General features: G+C 46.3%; 1 protein-coding gene and 2 long non-coding RNA genes across 3 annotated transcripts; 2 read left to right on the top strand and 1 right to left on the bottom strand.

The window, feature by feature from the left end:
• Positions 1-4: 4 nt before the first annotated feature.
• LOC309326121 lies at positions 5-723 on the top strand. Its single transcript, XR_014150175.1, has 2 exons — positions 5-413; positions 500-723. It is a non-coding gene; the product is annotated as an uncharacterized lncRNA (long non-coding RNA).
• Positions 724-4,086: 3,363 nt separating this feature from the next.
• LOC309325944 (uncharacterized protein) lies at positions 4,087-12,344 on the top strand. Its single transcript, XM_081834352.1, has 3 exons — positions 4,087-4,173; positions 7,786-7,967; positions 8,887-12,344. Exons 2-3 carry the CDS (start codon positions 7,808-7,810, stop codon positions 10,590-10,592), a joined length of 1,866 nt encoding a protein of 621 aa, XP_081690478.1. The 5' UTR covers positions 4,087-4,173; positions 7,786-7,807; the 3' UTR covers positions 10,593-12,344.
• LOC309326099 lies at positions 11,826-15,536 on the bottom strand. Its single transcript, XR_014150146.1, has 2 exons — positions 13,450-15,536; positions 11,826-12,353 (listed from the first exon to the last, which is right to left on the bottom strand). It is a non-coding gene; the product is annotated as an uncharacterized lncRNA (long non-coding RNA).
• Between the last annotated feature and the right edge of the window lie 5,973 nt (positions 15,537-21,509).

The raw sequence follows: 21,509 nt of genomic DNA, 5'->3' as shown, positions 1-21,509 counted from the left end.
AAATGGGGCCGTTTCATTAGGTTAGGCAGGATAATATAGAAATTGGACACAAAAGGAGGGGGAAATGCCTAATTCCTTTTTGTACATGACAACAAATTAGTGGACTTATGGAGACAAACATCCATTAGACAAGGAATATACATTTTATTATAATGCTTAAAACTCAACAAGTAGAAGAGATGCGGTGTGGGCAACAAAAGAACTGGCTCTTTTGTTGGAAAGTGGAAATACACCTGAGAACAATCTAAGACCAGTATTCAGTATTGGTTATATGTCAAAGGGAACAATTAACACAGAGAAGATGGAGACTAAATGAAGCTTCCGGGTGGGGGCTAAGCTCACTAGCCATCAAAGAATTCATACAGGGGAGAAACCTTTTCAATGCCACAAGTGTGAAAAGAGCTTTTCTCAGAGTTCCAATCTCACTTCCCATCAAAGAATTCATAACGGGAAGAAACCCTATCAGTGTTTGGAATGTGGGATGAGGTTCAATCGAAAGGATAGTCTCACTTCCCATCCAAGAACTCATACAGGTCAGAAACCGTATCACTGCTTTGAATGTATTTTCCAGTATTTTCCGGTTTCTGTCCTCAAGACTTGAGCCATGACATTTTACCCCTCTGCCAGAAGAGCATCTTTAGCTCCCTAGTTTCTGTGGCAACACTTTTTGCGATGTGGTTCTTTGCAGGCACATTTGTATTTCATTAAAAGCCTATCTTTCCACTTGGAGACTTCCTCCTTTTCTTTTGGGTTTCTTTGGGTAACCTCCAGTCTAGGAACCGCTTTTTCAATTCTGCTACATACACATGACTGAATGGAAAAAATAAATTTGAAAGTGATTTATAATGAGACTGAAACACTAAAATTATTGATGAAAACAACTCTTAAAACATTCAAAAAATGAATCAGTGATAAATTTTAAAACGTCATTTTTCCATACTGTGAAGTTCATTTTACTGGTTGGGGGGGGGGGTATTATTCCAAAGCAGAGCCCATCTTTTTCACAGGATCCTTACTAAACTAGGGAATGTCTGCATACAATCCCATCTCTACAGCTCACATAAACACCACGGAGAAGGTGGCCGAAGCCTTGAAAGGCTTACAAAACACAAGTGTATAAAAAAGAGAAGTGGGGAGAATACCTAACAAGGGCTTGACGTCATGCCAAGTGACTGAAGTGACTTCTTCCTGGTCTGCACTCGGCAGCACTATGTCTCACTTGGGTGGTGCGTTACTGGCAACACCTGTAGGGAGATGGACTGGTCAGGCCATGATGCCAGACCATGCTGGAGAGCGAATTGCACACACCATACTGGAACTCACAACAGACCTGTAGGGGTAGAAATAAAGCATAGCCCCGCCCCCCGGTTAAATGAAAACAGCAAAGTCTTTAATTTATACTGGATTTTGCCTAGGGGTCCTGAATTCTCCCCATTTTCTAATGTTTTCCGAAAGTGTCTTTGGGGAGCAATTGGCCCATTCCACACTTGTTTAACCTGTGGAATTACAGGGACTACTGTGGGTAAGAGAAATCCCACTGGAGGCCGGATTGCTGGGAAAGCTGGGAGGAATAAACAGGAACAATAAGCAGGAGTGTTAGGTGTTTGGGCCTGGGCCATAACAGCAATGCAAGCAATCATGTGCTGTAAAACCTTTGAGCTGTTGCTCAAATGAGCCCTGAAAAAGTTTCAAGTTTGACATGGGCTGCGGAATATGGTTTAAAATGCACAGCCCCTTGGCCACAACTGCAGTGCTTCTGCGTCGCTAGGAGTCACAGCATGTGGAAATGCTTGAGATTATGGAGCAATGTGAGCAAGCCTTGAGATTAAGAGTCTCATGCTCTACCGACTGAGCTAGCCGAGCTCTGGGCTGGCAGCAAAGGTAAACAAAATTTTTCAGCTAACTTTTCTTCCTGATAGATGAAAAACATCATAACTTTATACCAGGTCTGAACAAAGCATTGGTTGCCAAGTTACGCAGAGGCGCATCCGCCCTCTCATTTCCTGCAGAGAGCGAGGCCCATGCATGTTATGTGCACGGATGTGGTTTACCACAAAAAAACTTACAGCATGCTGGCTGATTAGACACAGCAAGGGGAGAAAAAGACTCAAGGATTTTCATCTCTTAAATGCGTGATTTGAACTATTGGCAATCGATGAATCAATTGATAAGCACATTGTGAGTCCAGCACCAATTTGAAGGGTGTGGCTGGAAAGTTTAGAAAACTAAAATCGAAGCAGCCATTTCCGCTCATTGGGATGACGAAAGCAGGCTGAGGCGGAATGAATTTAAATACATCACTCTACAGTTCCAGGAAGTTGGTACGCCAGCACCCGCCTCCCCGTGCCCTGTCAGTGGATGGCTTGGGGGATGGGTGCTGAGCAGCAGAGTTGGCGAAGTCTGAGAGGGATATGTAGGTGACAGGCAAGCATCCTTGGGTAAGTTAAAAATTCAACTCTCTTACAAACTCTGCGAGAGTACAGAGTATTGCAATCAGGGTACAACATCTGCTTTGTGAAAGGGTAATGCAATAGACTAGATCGAAGCCAGTGAGCTGTAATGCTCGAGAAGTCCTTTCCTAATTTGATCTTCCACACCTTCAATGTGGGAGCATTTTTGGGAGGAGTGGTAGCAAGGTACACCCATTCTATAATGTAGACTGCTCTTTGTGTTTGCAAACCTGTGGTGTGTGTGTGGTGTCTAAGATCGCTAAATGCAAAGTCTAACAGTGTTTGGTCCATCTACAAAGCGCTGTGCCAATGAGGCATTTAGCTCAGCTAAACATGTGCAATAGCTAGCAGTTATGGAAATACCCTGTGAGGGGCTTTTGCTTCTCTTAGCAACTCAAGCAGAGGCTGCAATTGTGCAGTGAATAATTTATAAAGGTTTGGGGAAACTCTAGTTGGGGCAAGCAGGAGCAGATTCCAGGGGCTATCTGGAACCTCTGTATGCTGAAAGGAAAGTCCTTCTGCCTGCAGGGCAGATGAAGCACTTAATTTTCGCCCTGAGATTGGCCATTGGTCCATCCAAATAAGCTCTTGCATTAGCCACTTTAAAGGCAACGCTGAGACAAAAATCAGACATTGATTTCAAGGTTTGAACGCAACTAAGGAAGAAGTAGGCTTCCCGGGCCTGCCTGGCCATGGGGGGGGGGGAGGAATCCAGCTGCCCCCCAAATAATGAGGAAAGGAGGAACAGGAAGAGAATGAAGGAGAAATGAAGGAGAAGCTGGGAGGGGGAGCAGCCAAGGGGGAAACCTCCCTCAGGAAACCAGGCGAAGGAGAAGAAGAGGCCCAGGAGAATCTGAAAGGGGATTGGCTAGCTGTCCAATGGAGACGCTTCTGATTGGTCCAGCCCCGCTTGGGTGGGAAATGGGGTCAGATGGTTCTGGGAGCCCAGTATAAACTGGTTTTCTGGCCGGAAACACAGGGAGAGGATGACAGGTGTCCCTCTTGCTTTGAACTGGCTTAGGGAGTCTGGAGGGAGAGTCCCATGGTGAGGGGCTGCGCCCTGAGCAACATGTGCCCCCTCCCTCCCTGGCTTCCCTTTCCTGCCTTTGGGGATTTTACACTGGGGGGGGGGGGCTTCCACATCTGCCACCCCTTGATCGCGTGTGCGTTTCATTCCTTGCATGGGACACTTCCTCCTCTCTTTTCCTGGGTTGAAAAGAGGGGGGATCTCCTGCCAGGGAAGCCATCCTCCCCCCCTCCACTCGCTGATCTGGGGGGTTTCCCCCCGGGAGGTTTCTTGATGGAGCCATTTCTGAGCCCAAGACACCTCCTGCCACTGCCCAGACTTCCGCCTCTTCTCCATCCCAGCCTTTCCTTGGGATCCTGGAGCCTCTCTTTTGGGGGAGAGCCAAGGTACCCCCCCCATGGCCACCCCCGCCTCCCTTGCTGTTATGTTAGTCGGCTTCGATGTGGGCTCCTTGGGGCAGAGGCCTTGGCACAGAGGGAGGGAAGGGGGCAGCCCCTTGAGCGCAGGGGCAGAAGAGGAAATCTGCGCGCAGGGAGAGGGAGAGGCGGGCTCGGTGCCCTCGGCTTCGCAAGGGTTAAAAGGAGCCGAGCTGGATTCCTAGAGAGCACAGGAAGTGAAGGTCCTCCCTGGCCCAATTCCCTTCCTGCAAGCCGAGAGGAGGCCGCTTTCTTCTCTCCCTCTGCCCAAGCTTCCTGGGTGAGTCTCCTCTCTCTTCCCCCGGAGGGTGCCGTGGGGAGAAGGGGGTCCCAGGGGGCAGGGAGGGGGCAGGGGGGTCCCTGCGAAGGGGAGAAATGGCAGGCAGGCGTCGGGGCGAGAGGAGGAGGCTGGGCAAGGGGCAGAAAAGGGGGAGAAGGGCCAAAAGAAGCCGGGGAAGGAGGGGGGGGCGCCCGGGGTGGAGGTCTAGCCGGGAGCTCATCAAGTACCTCTTGCTGCTTCCTTCCTGGGCTTCAGGTAGAGTTGCACCTTTGGTTGGGCAAAATACAGGTGGGGGGGTGTAATTGGGGGGCAACAGATTCCTTGACCTGGTGCAGAAATCCCTTCAAAGCAATCCATTGTTGTTTAGTCGTGTCCGACTCTTCGTGACCCCCTGGACCAGAGCACGCCAGGCCCTCCTGTCTTCCGCTGCCTCCCTCATGCTGGTAGCTTCCAGAACACTGTCCCACCATGTCGTCCTTCATTGTCCCCTTCTCCTTGTGCCCTCCATCTTCCCCAGCATCAGGGTCTTTTCCAGGGAGTCTTCTCTTCTCAAGAGGTGGCCAAAGTCTTGGAGCCTCAGCTTCAGGATCTGCCCTTCCAGTGAGCACTCAGGGCTGATTTCCTTCAGAATGGAGAGGTTGGATCTTCTTGCAGTCCATGAGACTCTGCACCATAATTCAAATGCAATGTAATGCAACCCATTACAATGATCCAATGGAAGCTCACAGTCACTGCAAACATTCCAGCAACAATATTGACAGGAAATCCTCCTTACCTGCTGGATTTCTGTCTGCCAGAATGATGTAGAAACCCACCCCAAGAAGTGGGGGGGGGATGGTGGGAGAGAGAGCAACAAAGCCTGCTTCTCTTCCTCATAGATTGGCATACCCCAGGGCACCGAGGTCCCTTTGGTTCCCCCATGAAATATTTGAGGCCCCCCCTGTTAATGGGCATTGCCATTCAACTGGTGTGTGCAGCTGCATCTTGTGATCAGCTGTGCAGGGTGGGGCTTACTTGGGTGCATGGGCGTCTGATGGGGAGAATTAAATCCTTAATTAACTGAGATTCTGCCCCTTAACATAAATCCTGGCTATGCCCGATGTCTGCTCCCTCCTAATATTTTATTCAAGTTGGCACCCCTGATTGACTGTAGCTGTTCACTGCTGCTATTATTATTGTTGTTGTTATTATTGTTAAATTTGTATCCTGCCCTTCATCCAAAGTTTACAGGGCGATTCACAACATAAAAATGCAAAATTAGAACACCAAATGCACAATGAAACAAAGACAAAGGCAAACCAATGATCTCTCCTCCCACAAACATATTGAAAAGGCCATAGAATGCTAACCAGGCAAAGGCCCAGTTATAGAAAAAGGTTTTGCCTCCTGGCACCTCAAGATGTCAGGAAGGTGCCAGGCGAGCCTCCCTTGGGAGACCTTCCCCCGAATGGGGAGCCACTGCAGAAAAGGTTCGTTTGTGTGTTGCCGCCACCCAGACCTCTCGTGGAGAAGGCATGCAAAGAAGAGGCTGGATGGCCATCAGTCAGGGATGGTCTAGCTGAGACTGCTGCATTGCCCCAGGGGGTTGGCTAGATGACCCTCAGGGGTCCCTCCCTACTCTACAACTCTCTGGCGCAGGTTTCTGAAGATTTTTAGGTACAAGTAGGATGCAGGGCGTGCATAGGATTCCAGCCCATCTTATGCACTGTTGGCTCAGGAATAAATCCCGCTGATAATGATGAGACTCCCAGGCTGTGCAGTCCTGCTTTTTAAATAAATGTTTTCCTTTTCAGATAGTACAGAGCATGGTGAAATCCCAAAAAATAGTGCCTCTGCTACACTCTTTTCAGGCACCTGCTAAAAGCAGTCTTGTTTAGGGAAGTTTACTCAGATGATTGGGAAGCTGAAGTAATTGGAATCTGTTTTAATAGTTTAGCTTTTGTATGTTTTAAAGTAGGGTTGTTAATTTTTCTTGATTTTACTGCTGTGTTTTATTGTTTTGTTTTATGTTTTGGTAAACAGTTTTGCAGGTTTTTAAAAATAAACTTTATTAAATAAACAATAAATATAAATAAAATAACAGAAGCCAAAACACAACCCATCCTGTAGATTTAAGTATCTGTCCCCAGTGGCCCACTTGTTATCAGAGGCCCAGAATCCACATTCCTTTGTAAGAAAATATGAAATAAAGTCAAAACATTCTTGCAGGCCAAAAGAAAATATCAATATGGGGGCGTGACAGGAAATTTTCTGCACCGGGTACCACCAGACCTTGCTAGGCCACTGCCAGGTGGTGCATGGGGGTCCCTGTTCAGATCATGCCTGGTGGGTGAAGACCCCCAAGTCAGGGCGTGGAGGCCAAGCCAGGCCAGGGAGGGGCGAGTTCGCAGGAAGTCTGCAGATGTGTTGCTCCTTTGGATCCAGATGCTGCCTTCCTTTTGGGGGGAGGGGGCTTTGGGTCAAGGAAAACTGGGCATGCAAAGAAACCCCCTTCAGATTGGGGGATAAGTCACATTTGTGAACAGAAGCTGCAGCCAGAGGGGAACATTCCCATGTGGGGGGAGCACAGAGAGAAGACAAGCCCTTCTGCATCTGCAGCAGCACAACCGGACCACTTCCTCTGTCCCAGATGCAACAAAACATGTCTCTCCCCTATTCAGACTAAACAAGTAGATGAACTAATGTGAAAGCAAATTTCAGATCTATCCTCAGGAAATGCTAAACAAGGATAAAAGACTCCTTCTCCCAACCTTACTGGACAAATGAGGAGGGATTATCAGTCATTGGGTGGCTTGTACTATTAACAGAGGACATGGAACGCATAAAATCCTTTTTGGCTAACTGTAATAAAATTCTAACCATCCTGAAAGGTACTTGTAAAACCTTCTGGAAAAAAATCTAGCAGAGCGTCTGTGGGTTTTGATAAACAAGAAATGGAAATTGGTGCAGTCTCAAAATTATAGATTTAGGACATGTGGAAGATCTATACTTTGATGGCTTCCATGCCAGGGTGGGGGCCACATTTTGAGACTGGAGACTTGAAATGGTGGTGTGTAAACACAGACAATATCTAAGGAGGAGTGGTGTATTCATCTCATGATATTTCAAAAATGTGGCATCACCAGCTCCTCTGCTTCCACATACAGATTTGGTCCCCAGACAACCCCTGACAGAGGCAAATAGGGCCACAACATCTGCCTGGCTTGCAATGAGAGCTCAAAGAGTGTGAACTGGGCTCTCCATACAAAGCACCTAGCTTGGGGGTACCTACATGTAACAGCTACTTCTCTGCTTTCTGCCCATGCTCTGGGGTTGCAGTTTTCAGGATTGGGGACAGGATGGTGACTGGTTTTGGCACCAAGTTCTGTCCATAAGCCCCACCGAGATGAATGGGATCTACTCTCTGGTCACTACTCTGCAGGCCATGCCAGCCTTAGGAAGTGGGGTGAGGAGCAACCAAGTGAAATTGGAAGCACTGGAGATCTTTAGAAAAAGGTCTTCTGTTGGGAAGGGGCTGCCCCATTTGTGCTTCTCCAGGGGCAGGAGAATATCTAGGGCAGGAGAATCCCTGCAGGGCCTCTGAGGTTCCCTTTGCTTCTTCCTCTCTCCCAGGCTCCTCGACTCATCAGGAAGGATGAAAGAGACGGAACCTGCAAAGCTAGCGAGGATGGAAGGGGGAAGATGGACGGTTGACCTGGTCAGGTTGTCTCCCGCATCCCTCCCCACAACCTCTGAGCGTTCCCTCCCAGGAACCTCTGAGAGATCTGGTGACGTGGATGGATGGAGCTGGAGAGGTATTGGGGCTTGCTCAGCTTGGGGGTGGGGGGAGGCAGGCAGGCAGATGGAGATGGAGAAGGGGAGCACCTTTTCAGGCTCCTCCACCTGCCTGCCTGAACCTCCACTGTTTGGAGGGAGACCAACAGCGTCTGGGATTCTAACATCCCCACTGTGAACCCTGAATGGAGGGATATCAACTCTTTCCTCTGTGAATGTTCTCCACCTAGTCATGCCTTTTTAAACAAGGACCAGACTTGTCTGAACCTCCAGGCCTTCTTCAATATTGGCTTCAGAGCTTTTAGGGAAGTTGAAATAACTTCTGTGAGGTCTGTTGTTTTGGCTTCTGTCTGCATTTGACTGACCTCGGAGATGGAGTGGATTCCAGGATTGAGCCAAACAAAATATATCCCAGATTAAAGCCAAGCAATATGTCAGTTAATACCAATAAACAAAGGCAGTGAAAACTATAGTAAGGCCTCACACCTAACTCTCTCCAGTTCTTCCTCTGTCACAAGCATTTATTAACTTTGTTCAATAACGGATGTGAATCATGTCGCCTTCGCTCTGAGTGGGGTTTGGGTCCAGGACAGCGATGCAGAGTTTGCATGACTTACACTAACATGGCAGTGCATTGCTGGGGGAGGGGGTCAGGATTTGATACTTCTGTGTCATATGCGCCCCTGTCACAGTATGCTGGCAGTGTGGCCCCACCGGTTTCAAGAGAGTCACGTGACCCGCAGGCACGCGGAAATGCTGGGGGGGGGGTCAAACATGCCACACATCAACAATGGCATTAAGTTAGACTTCAAGGGTGTCCGCTTGAGGCTGAAACAGAGCACTCTCAAGTCTCACAGTGAGGTGGGGGGGGGACTTTGTTCAATATTCTGGAGCACCATTTCTTTTTGAGGTTCTAATTAGCTTTTCTCTTCATTCCACATGGTGATGAATTGGAAGGGAAGAACAAGGGGGACCAGAACAGAATCCACATAGCAGAGAAGTCATATAAATATTCAGAGTGTGGAGAGAACATCCGTCAGAGCTCCCAGTCCACCTCCCATCAAAGAAAGAGCTTCGTTAGGAGGGATAGCTTCACTTCACACGAAAGAACAAAGAGTAGGGAGAAATTGTATCAGTGCAGAGAATGTGGAAAGAGTTTCACTCGGAAGGGCAGTCTCGCTTCCCATCATAGAATTCATACAGGAGAGAAACCCTATAACTGCATGGAATGTGGAAAGAGCTTTAGTTACAGCCACCAACTCACTTCCCATCAAAGAATTCATACAGGGGAGAAACCCTATCATTGCTTGCAGTGTGGAAAGAGCTTCAGTCGGAAGGATCATCTCACTTCCCATCAAAGAATTCATACTGGGGAGAAACCCTATCAGTGCTTCGAATGTGGAAAGAGCTTCAGAAAAAGTTCCCATCTCAGTTCTCATCAAAGAATTCATACAGGGGAGAAACCCTATCAGTGCTTCGAATGTGGAAAGAGCTTCAAGGAGGGGGCAACACTCTCTTCCCATCAAAGAATTCATACTGGAGAGAAACCTTATAAGTGCACAGAATGTGCGAAAAGCTTCAGCCAGAAGGGTAGTCTCACTTCACATCAAAGGATTCATACAGGGGAGAAAACATATCAGTGTTTGGAATGTGGAAAGAGCTTCCGGACGGAGATTAAGCTCACAAGCCATCAAATAATTCATAGAGGGGAGAAACCTTTTCAATGCCGTGAGTGTGGAAAGAGCTTTCGTATCCGGCTGAGTCTCACATTCCACCAAAGAATTCATACAGGGGAAAAACCCTATCAGTGCTTAGAATGTGGAAAGAGCTTTAGTCAAAGTGCACATCTCACTTCCCATCAAAGAATTCATACAGGAGAAAAACCCTACCAGTGCTTCGAATGTGGAAAGAGCTTCAGTCTCAGCCATAGTCTTACTTCCCATCAAAGAATTCATACAGGTGAGAAACCCTATCAGTGCCTGGAATGTGGAAAGAGCTTCAGGGATAGGTCAAAGCTCTCTTCCCATCAAAGAATTCACACAGGGGAGAAACCTTTTCAATGCCATGAATGTAAAAAGAGCTTTCGTCACAGTTCCAGTCTCACTTCCCATCTTAGAATTCATACTGGGCAGAAACCCTATCAGTGCTTGGAATGTGGAATGAGGTTCAATCGGAAGGATAGTCTCACTTCCCATCAAAGAATTCATACAGGGGAGAAACCTTTTCAATGCCACGAGTGTGAAAAGAGCTTTTCTCAGAGTTCCAATCTCACTTGCCATCAAAGAATTCATACAGGGCAGAAACCATATCAGTGCTTGGAATGTGGAAAGAGCTTTCGTCAGAGAGGTGATCTCACTTCCCATCAAAGAATTCATACGGGGGAGAAACCCTTTCAATGCTTGGAATGTGGGAAAAGCTTCAGTCTCAGTCACAGTCTCACTTCACATCAAAGAATTCATACAGGGGAGAAACCATATCCATGCCTGGAATGTGGGAAGAGCTTCAGTCACACGAACAATCTCATTTCCCATCAAAGAATTCATGCAGAGGGAAGACCAAAAAAGAAAAGTAATAAAGCAAAAATTATTAAACAACCCGTACCAAACACAGTTGAATGGGAAAGAGAAAGGGACGGGGGAGAATAACTAAAAATACCCTTTATCACATTTGTATCATATAACAATAGAACGGGAAACACCAAAGATCTGTTCAAGAAAATTGGAGATATGAAAGAAACATTTCGTGCAAAAATTACCATAATAAAGGACAAAAGTGGTCTGGAGTTACAGTGAGGGAGGGGAGTGAGTATTTGACCCCCTGCTAAATTTGCCTGTTTGCCCTCTGACGAAGAAATAAGCCATCCTTAATTTTAATGGTAGGTTTATTGTAACTGTGAGAGACAGAATGACAACAGGAAAAACCCCAGAAACCCAGAAGACAAAAGTCAGAGATTAATGTGCATTATAATGAGTGAAATAAGTATTTGATCCCTTTGCAAAAGATGACTTCGTACTTGGTGGCAAAACCCTTGTTGGCAATTACAGAGGTCAGACGTTTCTGTGGCCACCAGGTTTGCACACATCTCAGGAGGTATTTCGTCCCACTCCTCTTTGCAGATCCTCTCCAACTCAGTAAGATTTCAAGGCTGATGTGTAACTACTCGAATCTTCAGCTCCCTCCACAGATTTTTGATGGGATTAAGGTCTGGAGACTGGCTAGGCCACTCCAGGACCTTAATGTGCTTCTTCTTGAGCCATTCCTTTGTTTCCTTGGCCGTGTGTTTTGGGTCATTTTCATGATGGAATACCTATCCTCAACCCATTTTCAATGCCCTGGTAAGATTGATTGCTTCTGTCAACAGGTGTCTTTTGCACAGGTACTGTAACGACCTGGGATAACAGGTAAGACTTCTCCCTTACACCAGGTGCTTCTAATCTCAGTTTATTACATACAGTGAAGCTACCAGGTAGATTTGGCATCTGGCTGGTTGATAGGGGATCAAATACTTATTTCACTCATTATAATGCACATCCATCTCTGACTTTTGTCTTCTGGGTTTCTGGGGCTTTTCCTGTTGTTATTTTGTCTCTCACAGCTACAATAAACCTAATGTTAAAATTATGGACTGGTCATTTCTTCGTCAGAGGGCAGCGATGGATAATTTTGGGAATATATGCTCCCGATGAGAGGTCACCTGAACTTTATAAAGGGGGGATATAAACTTTATAGGGAATAAAATGTTAATGGGAGATCTAAATGAGGCCGTTTCATTAGGTTAGGCAGGATAATATAGAAATTGGACACAAAAGGAGGGGGAAATGCCTAATTCCTTTTTGTACATGACAACAAATTAGTGGACTTATAGAGACAAACATCCATTAGACAAGGAATATACATTTTATTATAATGCTTAAAACTCAACAAGTAGAAGAGATGCGGTGTGGGCAACAAAAGAACTGGCTCTTTTGTTGGAAAGTGGAAATACACCTGAGAACAATCTAAGACCACTATTCAGTATTGGTTATATGTCAAAGGGAACAATTAACACAGAGAAGAGGGAGACTAAATGAAGCTTTCGGGAGGGGGCCGAGCTCACTAGCCATCAAAGAATTCATACAGGGGAGAAATCTTTTCAATGCCATGAGTGTGGAAAGAGCTTTTGTCACAGTTCCAGTCTCACTTCCCATCAAAGAACTCATACAGGTCAGAAACCGTATCACTGCTTTGAATGTATTTTCCAGTATTTTCCGGTTTCTGTCCTCAAACTTGAGCCATGACATTTTACCCCTCTGCCAGAAGAGCATCTTTAGCTCCCTAGTTTCTGTGGCAACACTTTTTGCGATGTGGTTCTTTGCAGGCACAATTGTATTCAATAAAGGCCTATCTTTCCACTTGGAGACTTCCTCCTTTTCTTTTGGTTTTCTGCGGGTAACCTCCAGTCTAGGATTCCCTTTTTGAATTTCTCCTACGTACACAACTCAATTAAAAAAATAAATAAATATGAAAATGATTTATTGATTTATAATTATAAAAACTAAAATTTTTGGTAAGAACTCTTTAAAACATTCAAAAAATGAATCAGCGACAAATTTTAAAACATATTTTTTTCATACTGTGAAGTTCATTTTACAGGTGGCTTGGGGGGGGGGCATTATTCCAAAGCAGAACCCATCTTTTTCACAGGATCCTTATGAAATTTGGGGATGTCTGCATGTGATCCCATCTCTACAGCTCACATATAAACACCACAGAGACAGTGGCCGGAGCCTGAAAGGCGAAAGCATCAGCCTCAAATGCAGACCTCAGGGACGCTTCCCCTCCATGGAGACCTGGGACCCCTTCTCCTTCGGAAGGGACCTCCGAGAAGGAAGCCAGGGCAGATCAGTCCCTGGACCTTGGAGGCAATTCCTAGACTATTCTGGAAAGATGTGTGATGGAAGTGACCGGGGGGGCGGGGGGACATCGTTAAAATTGTTAAATGTTACAAATATTCTGCCTGAATTTATCTTTTCAACTTGACAGCTCAGGGAAGATACTTAGCTTTAAAAATATAAAATTACCTCCTTTGCCAGTTTCCTCCATTCCATTGCCCTTGGAAAAAGGACTCTTTCCCCTGCCACCTCTCCAAGTGTCAAGACATGTATACACACCTCCTACCCCAGGAAATGCCCAGAGGTGACAATTGCTGGGCTCATTGTTCTCCAAGGGAAGCCAGATCTCATCACCGGACTTGCCTCAGGCTCCAGACATGCAAAGGAAGTTCGGTTGTACTTTTGGGTGGTGGGTACTTAAGACATGTTTGCCTATGCTAATCTTATACTTGGGTGTTGTCCTGACACATTTGCCTATGCTAATCTTGTGTAACCCTCCCCTTTCTGACATTTTTGCGATGTAGCAATGATGTATTGATGGTCGGCCAATTGGTGCCGAAGAAGGATAGAACTTTTTTTATGTATGCTACAACAGCAGCAAGAATACTCATCGCAAAGTATTGGAAGACACAAGATTTACCCACCCGGGAAGAATGGCAGATGAAGTTGATGGACTATATGGAACTGGCAGAAATGACTGGCAGAATCCGAGACCAGGGAGAAGAGTCGGTGGAAGAAGATTGGGAAAAGTTTAAAGACTATTTACAGAAATATTGTAAAATTAATGAATGTTAGAAAAATGTTGGAATGAAGTAATACGGCTTTAGTAGAAATATTATAAGGAATTAAGTCTAGATAGGTTAATAGAGTATTAAAGGGAAAAAAATAAGGTTAGAATGAGTTAAGATAATTATAGGATTGAAAACAGAGGATGGAAAGGATTTGCTGAAATAACTAACAGAAGTGGAATACAAAAAGGGAGGTGTGAGGAGGTCGTGGAAATAAGTGAATGAAAGATGGGATAACGAAATTGGTTGATTTATTTTATTGTCTTAATCTTGTTTTGTTAATTTGATGTGTTGTATTGTTTTCCTTATTTTTTTGTTAACTTTTTTCTTTTAGTTTTTGGAAAAATAATAAATATTATTTAAAAAAAGATGTATTGATGATTCTGTGCAATGTATTGATGATCCCCCCTCCCGCCGCAAAAGGCAATCAGGCCGTATTTGCGGCCTAGCCGGGCCCGCGATGTCCTCCCGGGTCAGCAGGGGCCCCGGGCCGGCGGTGAGCGATGCCTCCCCCGACGCCGCAAAAGGCGAGCAGGCCGCACTAGAAGCCCCACTGGGGCTCAGGCCAGCAGCCAGTGGCAGAGCAGTCAAGCTCCCTCCCACGCTGCAGCCAAAAAGCCGAAAAGGCCGCAACGTGCCCAACCGAGCACGCCAAAAATGCGGCCTAGCCTGGCGGAGGGGCCAAATCTCTCCCCCGCCCCCCATCCAGGCAAAGCAAAGAAGGCCGGCTAGGACACGCTCCTGATATTGATCCTGATCCTGGAAGGAAGAACAGCAAAAGAGGCTTGAGCAGCGGAGTCAGCCTCTTTTCTTTTGGCCTTAGGCCCACCCCCGGCCGGCAGTCCATTGTCCTCCCTGGCCAAGAGCAGGTCAAAGGCCGGATCAAGCAGGTAGGTGGCACCCACCCAGGTGAGCCCCGCTCTGTGCTGCACACCCCGCCCACCTGTGGGGAAGGGAGGGTGGATATTCTGGGATATGGTGGGAAAGTTTTAAAAGTTAATGTCGCCCCATGCTCAGAGTTCATACTGCTATTTGAACCTGTTGCGCAACAATAAAGGACCTAAGTCTACTGACTGCTGTTTTGCTCCAAATTACTTGGCTGGAATTTCCTTCTTTTACTGACCACATGGACCAGTGGGAGACTTGTACCCCAACGAGCTGGGCTGCTGAGTAGTCTCTCAACGCAGAGTTTTATTTAACAGAGGCCATATAAAGTTCCTTTTCCCATTTGTCAGGAGCCTGATCTCCATTTAGGGTTCCTCCTTCCGCACCCCAAGGTTCCTCCAAGGCCTTGAGAAAGGAAACTGCTGCAGGCTCTGGTTGCTGCCCAGGGCCCTGCAGGGGATTCAAGCTGGGGGGGGGGGCTGTCTCTTCCTCTGGCCATTGCAGCCCCCAGGAAGCCTTGGAAGAAAGGCAGGAGACCCTCAGCAGCCAACAGCCAAGCTCGGTTCTTCTCCAAAATGGCTTCCTCTTCTGAATCCGCTTGCCTGGCCTCTTCCAATGGAGAGGCCTCCTCTGTTGGGCAAACATGGCGAGGAAAGAGGCCGCCCTGCGGAGGCAATGCCATCATGGCAGGAAGGCGGCTGAGGATACCCAAAGGTGCCACCCTCCTTCAGCCAGGAGGAGAAACCCCAAGAGCGTGGGACCCATGTGGCCCACGGGGGAGCCATGGCATCTCTGGGAGCGGCTGGGGCCTCCAGAAGATACAATATGGTGTTCCTGCCTATTTCAGAAAAGGGCGGGAAATGCCATCTCCTAGCACTGCTGCCCCTGTGGGCTCCTCCTGGCCGTGGGGGGGGGGGACCCAGCTGACACCCAAACAATGGGGGAAAGAGGAACAGGAAGAGAATGAAGGAAAAATGGAGAAGAAGCTGGGAAGGGGAGCAGCCAAGACTCAGCAGGAAAACTCCCTCAGGAAAGTGGGTGAAGAATGTGGGATGTAAACACAGGAGCAGTCAATGACAACATTCCTAGAGTGTACATGTTAGAACATGGGGAGGGATGTCTGTCCAGCAAGCAGGTAAACTTCCTGGGGACGGACTTCCTCCGCATGTGACCAGAGGTGGGTGTGGCCTCACCTGTGCAGGTAATGATAAAAGCACAGGGCAGGCAGCCACTTTCCCTCTTGCCTCTTGTCTCTTGCCTCTTGCCATCTTCATCTTCTGAAGGAGCAACATGCCCTCTTGGCTCCCAGCCAAGAGAGGACAGTACTATCTTGCTACAAGATAGATTCTAACTGCATGTAACCTTTTTAAGCCTGCCTACCTTCTGGGATCATATTGTGAACAGAACGTGAGTAAACTCTTTTATACTTTTATAAAGACTGTGTCGTGTCTTGTATTTTAAGAGGGAACAAAGGGGAAATTACCAGAGTAATTATTATAGAGGTTCTAGCGAACCTGTGCAAGCGTTACCGTTGCGTACTTAAAGGGGAATGTCTATAAACTCTGCTGATATTTTGGGAACTTGTTAGTACAAGTTGGATAAGGATATAATTAGTCAATATATCCTCTCCTGCACCCCAGAACATTCCCACAAAGGGTTATGGGCCCAGTATTGCATATTTCTGCGTATTTTTGAAGGATTGCGTTGGATTGTGATTTTGAGTTGAGTAGTATTTTTCTGAGTTAACTTCCTGGTAAGCACATGGTCCTTTGTTCCATTGTGCAGTGGGGATTAAGCACCCCCCCCTTCCCTCAGAGTTCACAGTGATCCAAGGCAGTGAAGAATTGTTTTGTATTTTGAGATTTTTGAGATTTTGATTTTAAAATTTTGAGAAATTTTGAAATTTTGAAGAATTTTCAAATTTTTGGATTTTAAGATGGCTAGAGCAGCTTTTGATAGTGATGCAAAGCTAGGAATGCCTGTGCTGAATGAACACAATTTCATACACTGGAAGCAGCGCTTGATAGCATGTTTAGATTATAAGCACATTTTGGAAGCTTTAAACCCTCAACCTACGGGATCGTCTGAGGAAGCTTTAGCCAAGATAAGTGCTTGGAAACGCATGAACAGCGAAGCTAGACACATAATTTTGAGTGGACTTCGTGATGAGCAGCTATCATTAATAAATAGTACAGATGATGCATCTCAAATCTTAAGAGATATTGAGCGCGTGTATGGAGAATCTAGCATAAACTGCTTCAGAAACTTGGTGTGTAAATTAACCAGAGTGAGGATGAATTCAAAAGAGGAATTCACAGAGCACATCAACAAGTTTACTGAGATTATTCAAAGAATTGATCTGACTCCCAAAGCTTTTGATGAAGACACAAAGATAGCATTTTTGTTATCATCACTTGGACCACGCTTTAGCGCATTTGTAAGTTTGATGGATCATAGACAAGGTCTGACTTTTAAAGACTTGATTGGTTATTTAAAAGAAGAATGCAGAGATAGAGCTGAATCTCCAGTGAGAAATGCTAGAAGCAAGGACAGCAGTTATGCATCTAGGCAATGTACAAAGTCCAAAGAGATGCCTAAGAAAGTGATTTGTTTCAATTGTAACAAAGAAGGACACATTGCAAAGAATTGCAAGGCTCCTAAAGCCAAGAAACCCCACCCCTTTCAGCCAAAAGGGGAAAAGAAGGGGAAATGCGAATGCACATGGCTACTGCAAGAAAGGAATTTAGCTGTCCAGAATCGTGAAAATAGACGTAATAAATGGATAATTGATTCAGGTGCCAGCTCACATTTTTCATATAAAGAGGACTATTTTAATGAGATAAATGATGAAGAAGGATCTGAAATTGAAATTGCAGATGGGAACATTGTTAAAGCAAAAGGTGCAGGTTCCATGAGTCTGAAATGCAATATAAACAATGAATGCATTGAGAACACAATCTCTAGAGTTTTGTATGTTCCAGAGCTGAGCTGCAATTTAATCAGCGTGTCCACTTTGGACAAGAAAGGTTTCCAGATCACATTTGGAAATGGAGAATGTAAAGTGACTAGAAATGGCAAAGTGTTTGCTCAAGCAAAGCTAATCAATGGTGTATATGAGCTTGATGTTTCAGAGAATCAGTCTGCAAAAGTGGCACATTCCAGCCAGAAGGATGAAGCAGATCTGGACCTATGGCACAGAAGGCTTGGACATAGAGACACCAACGTCATTCTGGATCTACAGAAAAGAGATCTTGTAAGAGGTTTGCAGGTAAAGCAGAGCGACAAAGCTCCAGCAAAGTGCATAAGCTGTATTACTGAGAAGGCTGTAAAACCTTCATTTCCACGTTGTGCAGAACAAAGAAGCAACAAAGTGCTTGACATAGTGCACACTGACATATGTGGACCCATGAATGTTCCCTCACTGGGAAAGAATAGATATATTTTAATATTTCTGGATGACTTTTCAAGATTTTGTGTTGTGTATTTCCTCAAAGAGAAGAGTGAGACAGTGGACAAGCTCCAGGAATACATTGCCATGGTCAAGAATAAATTCCAAAGAGCTCCAGCTGTGCTAATGAGCGACAATGGAGGTGAGTACTGCTCAAATGAAACGCAGGCTCTCCTGGCCAAGGAAGGAATTGCACATGTAACCACAATTCCTTACACACCACAGCAGAATGCCATAGCTGAGAGAAAGTTTAGGTCCATTATGGACATGACAAGGTGCATGCTAAAGGATGCATGTTTGCCACAGAAGCTGTGGGCCGAAGGAGTGTACACATCGGTCTATTTGCAGAATAGACTGCCAACTAAAGGTGCAGAGCGCACACCATTTGAACTTTGGCATGGGAAAGCTCCCAATCTGTCGCACATACGTGTGTTTGGAAGTCCGTGTTACTTCCACGTGCCCAAGGAACACAGACACAAGCTTGACTCCAGGGCAAAAGCAGGTATCCTTGTGGGATATGCCTCTGGAGGCAAAGGATACAGAATTATGGACTTACAAACTGGTAAGACAAATGCATACCATGCGGTTTATTTTGATGAATATGGAAAAGTAGACACTAAGAACACTGTTGTGGATTCTTCTGATGAGTCAGAAAGGACTCAAGAATTTGTATATTTCCCTTTTGAGACCCCACAAAGTACTAATCTGCCTTCGAGTGTTACAGCGCCCCCTACAGGCGACGCACCAGAAGACGCAGAGGACCAGAACCCTGGCGGCACCAGAGACGAAGATGAGGACTCAGATGGGGACATGCCTGCGTTGGAGGAGGATGAGGAAGCTGATGCGGTCGCAGAACCAGAGGTCAGGCGCTCGTCCAGAACCAACAAAGGTGTTCCACCATTACGGTTGTCCTACTTTGCAGGGTCGGCGTTTCCACAAGAACCTTCCACTTGGGAAGAGATACAGGAGATGCCAGCTGCAGAAGCCAGTCTCTGGAGGAAGGCCGCGCAGGAGGAGATGGATGCACTGCATCAGAACAAGACCTGGACACTCACTGAGCTGCCTCCCGGTAAGAAGGCCATTGGCAGTAAATGGGTTTTCAAGGTTAAGAAGGGGTCAGAAGGAGAAGTGCAGCGCTACAAAGCTAGACTTGTAGCACAGGGATTTTCACAGCGTTTTGGTGAAGACTATGATGAAGTTTTTGCACCAACCGTGAGGTACAGCAGCGTAAGAATGCTTTTAAGCATTGCAGCCTCCAAGAAAATGAGAGTGAAACACATAGACATTGCTACCGCTTTTCTACACGGGCAGATTTCTGAAGAAATCTATATGAAACAGCCCAAAGGTTTTGTGAAACCACATGAGACACATTTAGTGTGCAAACTCAAGAAAGGACTTTATGGACTTAAACAGGCTGCTAGAGCCTGGAACCAGAAGTTGCATAAAATGCTGACGCAACTTGGGTACAAGCAAGGCGACGCTGACAAGTGCTTGTACAGTAAGTCAAATAATGGACAATTCTCATATATCTTAGCATTTGTTGATGACCTGATTATTGCCACAGCAAGTGAGAAAGACTATACACAGATAGTAAAACACCTTAGCAAAGAGGTGGAGGTCAAGGAGCTAGGAGATGTCCAGTACTACCTCGGGATCCAGGTGGAAAGAGAAGAGGACGGCTCATTTCTTCTCAGCCAAAGACAGAAGATCCACGAGCTGATTGAGCACATGCAGATGCAAGACGCACATCCAGTTGCTACACCGATGGCTACTGACTTCCTGAAGAATCAGCAGGATTCGAAGCAGTTGCCAGACAACAATGACTACAGGTCGGCGATTGGTAAACTTTTGTATTTAGTTACCACATGTAGACCTGACTTAGCAAATGCTGTGGGGATTCTTAGCAGAAAAGTGAATTCTCCCACTGAGCATGATTGGGCAGGTGTAAAGAGGGTGGTGCGATATTTGAAGGGTACCATGAATTGTAAATTAAGGTTACCAGCCGTCAGAGACCCTAAGTTGGTTGGGTATACTGATGCGGATTGGGCTGGGGATAATGCTGATTATAAATCAACAAGTGGTCATGTTTTCATGTTTGGTGATGGACCTGTTTCATGGGGCAGTTATAAACAGAGCTGTGTAGCATTATCTTCCACAGAATCAGAATACGTTGCAGCAACAGAAGCCTGCAGAGAGATCGCCTGGCTTGATCAACTCATAAAGGACTTTGGGTTGGTGAGAAAAGGGCCTGTCAGCTTGCTAGAGGACAATCAAAGTTGCCTGAAGCTGACGCAGAGTGAGAAGTTCCTGGCCAGAACAAAACACATTGGGGTTAAATACCACTACATACGCCAGATGATCCAGGATGGACTTGTGGAACTATCCTACTGCAGCACCCAAGAGATGACTGCTGACATCCTGACGAAACCCCTACCAAGAGAGAGTTTCCAGAATCTACGTGTCAAGCTGGGACTCTGGGTGGTTGAATAAAGTTGTTTATGTTTTGTGTATGTTGTATTGCCTGAGAAGGGGTATGTGGGATGTAAACACAGGAGCAGTCAATGACAACATTCCTAGAGTGTACATGTTAGAACATGGGGAGGGATGTCTGTCCAGCAAGCAGGTAAACTTCCTGGGGACGGACTTCCTCCGCATGTGACCAGAGGTGGGTGTGGCCTCACCTGTGCAGGTAATGATAAAAGCACAGGGCAGGCAGCCACTTTCCCTCTTGCCTCTTGTCTCTTGTCTCTTGCCTCTTGCCATCTTCATCTTCTGAAGGAGCAACATGCCCTCTTGGCTCCCAGCCAAGAGAGGACAGTACTATCTTGCTACAAGATAGATTCTAACTGCATGTAACCTTTTTAAGCCTGCCTACCTTCTGGGATCATATTGTGAACAGAACGTGAGTAAACTCTTTTATACTTTTATAAAGACTGTGTCGTGTCTTGTATTTTAAGAGGGAACAAAGGGGAAATTACCAGAGTAATTATTATAGAGGTTCTAGCGAACCTGTGCAAGCGTTACCGTTGCGAACTTAAAGGGGAATGTCTATAAACTCTGCTGATATTTTGGGAACTTGTTAGTACAAGTTGGATAAGGATATAATTAGTCAATATATCCTCTCCTGCACCCCAGAACATTCCCACAAAGAAAGCAGATTGGCCAGCTGTCCACTGCAGAGGCTTCTGATTGGTCCAGCCCCACTCTGGGGTGGGAAATGGGGTCAGATGGTTCTGGGAGCCCAGTATAAACTGGTTTTCTGGCTGGAAACACAGGGAAAGGATGGCAGGTGTCCCTCTTGCTTTGAACTGGCGTTGGGAGAGTCCCATGGTGAGGGGCTGCCCCCTGAGCAACATGCACCCCTCCCTCTCCCCACCTTCCTGGGCTTTCCCATTCCTGCCTGTGGGACTTTTATGGGGGGGGGGCTGTTAGACAAAAACTGTCCAGAGGATCTTTCCCAGAGGGATTCAGATGTCTCTGTGAAAGGAGTCACAGTACTGCACGGGCAAAGACACCCCCCCCCCAGCTCATGCAGGAAAGAGGGAGTGCGCATTCCAGTTCACATCGCAG

The sequence above is a fragment of the Podarcis erhardii genome (genome assembly GCF_964252035.2).
Source record: "Podarcis erhardii genome assembly, chromosome: 12".
NCBI lineage: Eukaryota > Metazoa > Chordata > Lepidosauria > Squamata > Lacertidae > Podarcis > Podarcis erhardii.
This window is presented reverse-complemented; position numbering and strand designations above follow the sequence as displayed.